At 34.4% G+C, this 6,346-nt stretch overlaps 1 protein-coding gene across 1 annotated transcript in view; it reads left to right on the forward strand.

Annotated features, from left to right (window-relative positions):
- Positions 1–6,346, forward strand: part of LOC108751228 — a 94,536-nt gene that overhangs the window by 56,995 nt on the left and 31,195 nt on the right. The window contains 1 exon segment of the mRNA XM_018491302.1: positions 1,499–1,808. Within this exon segment, the coding sequence (XP_018346804.1) occupies positions 1,499–1,808 (310 nt within the window).

Here is a 6,346-nt window from a genome sequence, read left to right on the forward strand (position 1 = left end):
AGAATAAAATATATTTTTATTAATATAATGTTAATTTTATTCTACTTTTAATTACACAATATTTTAATACAAAAATTTCTTTCGTATCTTATGAGTTAGATTATTAGATTCATGAAATATATTCCTGTATATAAAAAAATATAAATGTATTTCTCTAAGGAAATAAATTGTATGTTTTTACGTGCGATTCACAGAGTGTGCGCACATATAATACGTATCTGTGACAATTCGATGTTTCCCGCTAAACATTTTTTAAATTTAATGTTAAACACCATGAAGGTTTATACTGCTGTTTTACTACTGTATTTTATATAGTCGTAATTATAAAAGAGGCTTCATTAAAAAATAATGCTCCATTATATTCAACAACTACGAAGTAGTATTCTCTTATAAAATGATGATCTCTTGAACATTTTTTTAACAGAATTCTTTCCATTATTTTTAGAAATTCATTGTTTGTGTCAGAATAGTATAGAAGTCGTATTTTTAAATTATTTATATACCGATTTAGCAAATAATATCTGTTCCTCTTTTACGTTCCTTTTATTAACGTGTTTTCACGTAACTATATAGTTTTTACCTTGCTAAATGTAATATCTAAAAATGATTCCAAATGAAACGTTTGAAAGAAATCGGGACATAAGGCAACTCGAAGATGTCATACAAAGATGTCTTTCGAATAGTTTTATAAAATGTCTTTGAGAGTTTATAAGGTTTTTCAGTTCAAAACATTATAATGTTCTCTGAGTTTGTATTTCCAATGTTTCAAATACTCTTTACGACATATAAAATTACAAATAAAAATTCAACTTGAATTTCAATACAAATTCTAATTTTAAAGTAAGCTGAAGGATATATTTCACGTATTATATTTTTTAAGAAAAATGAGAAATGATTTTCCTATATTATATTTAATAGTAATTACAAATACAAAAAGTTTGACGATGATGAAAACTTGGATAAAAAATGATTTCAATAAGATTTCAAATAGACATATTAAAAACAAAATTAAGATAAAATAAAAAAATTGTTGTTTAAACTATAAAGTTATACTATTAAATACAAACATTGATCTTATTGTTTTATTTGTATATAACATTCACTTTTATATAAAAAGTATCAATCATTTTTTTGCAGAGATTCATTCTCAATACAATTTTTCATTATCATTAACATTCAGCAAGAAGTAAATGTAAATATAAATTTTTTATTCCGCTTTCTCCCTATAAACGTTAAATTAAAAATGATTTATCTCAATCAATTAATTCCTCAAATTCTCCACTCCGTTTTCATTTTACAAATTAGCACTGGTCGTCTATGAATAACTCTATTTATAACTCGTTACCCATCTATCACAGATTCAATCGTCTATTTCCATTCTTATCGATCCTATCAAATTTTCTACAAGACGCACCGGGAAGCCCCCGTGCAATCTCTCCCTTTCCCGCCATCCGATTTAGGCACAGCCTAATTGCATCTGTAACAACTATAATTACAGACGTCAGGCGTGCCGAGGGCGTGGGCGACGCACGGTGGTGAGGACGTGCCGGTGTTCGCCGTCGGGCCTCTCGCGAACGCCCTGTTCTCCGGTAGCGTCGACCAGAGTTACATCCCGCACGCGATCGCCTACGCTGCCTGCCTGGCCCATCATGCCAGCCGCTGCTCCCGGGATTCTACGAACAACGCGAATGCCAGCGACACAATGAACGCCGCACCGATAAGCTGTCCCTCGGCAGAGCCGAATAGCGCGGCGATATCCAGCGACGTAATGAATGACCGCATGCGAAATCCACCCACGAAATCCGCCGGTGGTCCCTGCCGTTCATTGGTTGGCAGCTCTTCGCTGCTGCTGATGCTGTTGCTGCTGTTGCTGCTGATGCTAGCGCCATTGACGCCTCTGATACCCGTCGTTCTGCTGATTCCCCGGTGTCCCTTCGAAAGGACGAGTTAATGCGTCCCTTTCTTCCGTGTCCGAGGAAGAGAGCGGTCTCCTGTGTGACGTCAGGTACATGACAGCGCGGAGAAGCCACTGAAACACCGACGTGGAGTAACGGTCGATGGAGCGACCGCAGTGTAAATTTGACAGGACGCGGGTCTTCGAGATTGGCTTACTCCGAACGAGTAGTGATCGCATCTCTCAGTGAACCGTTAAATGGATGGTTTGCTCAACATCCATACGCTGCGAGGGTCATTGAGTGTTGATGCAGCACAGTGTAACGTCACGGTACAGCGCGGAGAGTCCTTGGAAAGGCTTTCCGGGAGTGACTTAATAGGAAGGATCCGTCACGAGGGTTTGTCCAAAGAAAAGTGTATTTGCATCTTTTCACGTAAGAATCGGCTGACAAATCGACCAATTTATGTACGATACACCCGCGTAACATCGGTGAGATAAACGACGCGCGTGGCGTATCGTTTCTTAAAGTTCTTAGTCCTCTCATGTATTTTTAATCTCATATCTCTGAACACTGCAGTCGAGTACTTTTACTTTATGTATAATAGTTTAATTGATACAAGTTTTTGTTTGAGGGATTACCTAAAGTTCTATAAACTTCTACATTAATGACTAAAGCCCTTTCAATAAAGAGCATCAATGATTGGGGGTCTTTAGGAGAAGAGTTTCTTGTTATTTCAAGAACTTTTAGAAACTAATATATCATAACGTTTTTTAATATATTTCTTTATTATTCCTTGTTATTATCTCATCACATACTTTCCTATTGCTTAAAGTAAAAAATAATTGTGTTCTCTTTTTTGTAATTGTGTTCTCAGGTGTTTTTCTTTCTAGTTGAAGAAAGTAAATTCTTGCATGAGAAGATTAATTGCATTGGTCGATTTTCCGAAATGTTTCGAAACTGTTGCTACTTTCTGCAGCTATATTTCTTTCCCTCAATTAATTTAGAAGGAAATATATATTTTAACAAAGATATATATGTTATATATAAGATTTTGTTAAAATATATAGAATTAAATGGATTTTTTAAAGCAATTACATCTTGAAATCTATAAATATTGTTCAAACAAAATTTTGTTAAAGTAATAGTTTCTCGCTAACAAAAAAGAGAGGAGAAAATTAGCTTTGATTTATAATTAATCAAAGAATCTGCAAAAAGAATAGCAATATTTCCGACACATTTCGTATATCTCGAAGATCCGTTTGCCTATCGTTCAAATGGCGACTTACCGTAATCCCCGTAAGCATGTTTCGGCTTTTTGCCGTACGGTAAAGCATATTACAACGAATCGATAACGGCCGACCTCGCCGATCTAATATAGACTGTCCAATAAACAGGCCATAAAGCAGCTCTCGAATTGTGAGACTTCCGAAGTAGAATAAAATGTAAATATATATTAAGAATGAAGCAGACAATGTATAAATATGAAACACGCGTTCACACATCGAATGTAAACTACAGGTAGAATTTAATCGAGACGGACTTCTCATCAACGCACGCTGACACGCTATTCTTATCAACGTTATTTAATTTTTATCCTCTCTCTTTGGGTAGGATTATTTTAACTTAAAGAAATATTTACATATAATACGCGGATTAAACGATTTGTCAAGAAATTTATTTGGAAAAGATGAAATTTTCAAACTTTACGTATGCCACGCTGCTTTGCCTATATCACTTTTACATATTTCGAGCTTCTCGCAACGTAAAGTAGCTTTTAAAAGCGACTTTGTCACAGCGGGAATTAGTCGTGCACTTTTGTCTTGACAGTTTCGTCGCTCTGTTTCCCAGATTCATCAGCTTCGATTATTATTGAATAATCCGCCAGCACCGTCTTTTCGAGTTCATTCGTAATGTATCGCGATATCGCGCTGAATGAGAAGCGAAGATTTACTGGCGATGCGTTCATGTATTTGTGACTAGTTCTGAGGGAATTGCAGCTGCGCAAGCTGAGAGTCCCTTCGCCATTCAATTCTGCAGAATCCATTCTCACGAGAAGCGTTTCCGTTTCCATTGCAGTTTTGATGGAGCCGTGCAAATTTTATACAGCGTTTCGGCCGTATTTGCGAGCGGTTCTAAAAGATGATTTGCCTTTTACGTGCTGAATTGTGGCTTTGATTTATAACCCCTCGGCTAAATTGACGAATTAATTGCGTCAATAAACCGCTGTCTTAGCTGTTTCAAGCTGGCAAGAAACTGGCTAATAAAGTTAAAACTATATATGTGGAAAAATAAAAATGCCTATTGTTTATCTCGAGCATGAAAAGCTAAAGCATGAAAAGCTATCTTGCAAACAAATGCATAAAATAATATATTTGAATTTTATTCTAAATTATTGATGTGTTTTTCATGGGATACAAAGTATTTGAAATGTTTGCTTTTAATAATTTGCGTTTAATAATTCGCCTTTTATCCGGTCTTTTCTAGATAGCGAATATATTGACTAAGTAATTGTGTAACAGATTGCTATTGCGAATTTCTCTGATATAATGTTCGCTGAGTTTAAATCCTTCTTTCAGGTTTATACCGATGGAATTTAGTAATTTTATGCAGGAAGAGAAGAATGTTGTTAAAGAATTGTTCCTTCTCAAGAATAATACGTACGTTGAATACGAGAAGTGGGAAATACCTTTGTAAACGTGCGCACATTCGTCAAGTAATATTATCTTGTTTTCAATTTTACCATATCGCGTGTATTCTTGAACAGTTATGATTTTTCTACTCGTGGAAGATGTCTTGGGGCTACAGTTCTTTTCATGACGCTCGCAGTCGGCAAAGACATTGGCAAGATAGTTGCAACGAATCGCTATTTTTGTTTCTCCATCAGACGTGCTGACTTAAAATTTTACAGCGAGGATAAAGGTCAATATCTTTCACTAAGAATAGCTTATTTCTATGGTACTCATTTTATGCAGGATATGAAAACCGCATGATATATCTCGCAAGCGCGCATATGTCTTTATTTCGCTTCCGACTTTTACATGCTTCCTGAAACGTTCAGGTCAGTCTCGAATTTGTAGAAAAATGAAAGCATAACGCGCGTAAGGTAGTACAACGCATGCATGTATATACATAGCACATATATATTATGTATGTATATGTATAGCAGCCTGGAGATGGCTGGAGTTAAATGACGATGGAGACTTTAACAAAATAAATTCATCCTCAGGACGACATCATCTTTACGATCACGCGATGCAAAAAGCTGTGCGATGTTCTATGGGCAACGTAAATTCTGCGCGCATCTCTTGGTTAGATAGACGCTGTAAAATAGTTATAAGGACAACGAATGGGACTGAGCGTATCTCTCTTCTGCGTGTTGGGGTCAGAATGAACAAATATCCGCTAGTTATTATCTCGCTGCGAATTATCGACATATTCGCTCGATGAATACGGTTTTCATGGGCTAGAACGAATTTTATAATTATAAACGAAATGAACATCTCGACGAAATAGAAGATGGATTGCAGGAAATTGAAAACTGAGAATTATATCCGCCGTATCGTTGTTTAGATGAGATCGGGAACATAAATGTTGCATTGTTGATATACGTTGCAACATTTCTTGTCAAAAAATAAGCTAATTTATCCCATGAAGCATAAACAGTTTTCAAGCTTTGATCTGATAAGAACAAGTCGATTTTGATAAGCGACCGATAGTTGTAATATCGATATCGGTCTCTTCGGAAAAAATATTCTTTTATTTTTTGTGTAAATTAAACATTTCTAATTAATTACTTCTGTTTACTATGACAATTACTATTTACTATGTCAGTTTTGGGGCTCATTTTGTTATATACATTTATTTTTACTTGTCTTATAAAAAAAGTTAATTATTGCAAAATTCCAAAAAATATTATAAAAACTGCTATATCATTTGATAGAAGATACTTTTTAGTTTGTATTTATCCAAAGTTTTATTTTTAGTTTGTGTTTAAGAAATGTAATCCAAAAAATAAAGTATAACGGTGACTTTTCTCTACAACATGAAAATCTTAATTTATATCATAGTCACCTACGTGTTTTCTAAAATTTAGATGAGCAAAATATTATATATTATATATATAATATAACGTCTATATTTTGGCAAAGTAGAAATTGCAACTTTTTATGGAAGGTATTCTTTCATTCATATTGTATATGTTCCTATTATTAAAAAACACTAGAACTTCCATAAAGTAATAAAAATGACCGATTTTTAATGCAATTTATTAAATTTATAACATGTTTTTTTTAAGATTTTTCGTGATTTTTGTGTTGCAATATGTGAATAATTAAATTTATTTATTTATTTCTTCTCCTCACATCTTTCTTTTTTCAAAAATATGTTACGTCCAAACTCCGGAAAAGTGGGTTTTTTTTGGAGAGAGAGAGAGAAGGGAGTAGAAAAGGATG

This window comes from Trachymyrmex septentrionalis, unplaced genomic scaffold (genome assembly GCF_001594115.1).
Source record: "Trachymyrmex septentrionalis isolate Tsep2-gDNA-1 unplaced genomic scaffold, Tsep1.0 scaffold42, whole genome shotgun sequence".
NCBI lineage: Eukaryota > Metazoa > Arthropoda > Insecta > Hymenoptera > Formicidae > Trachymyrmex > Trachymyrmex septentrionalis.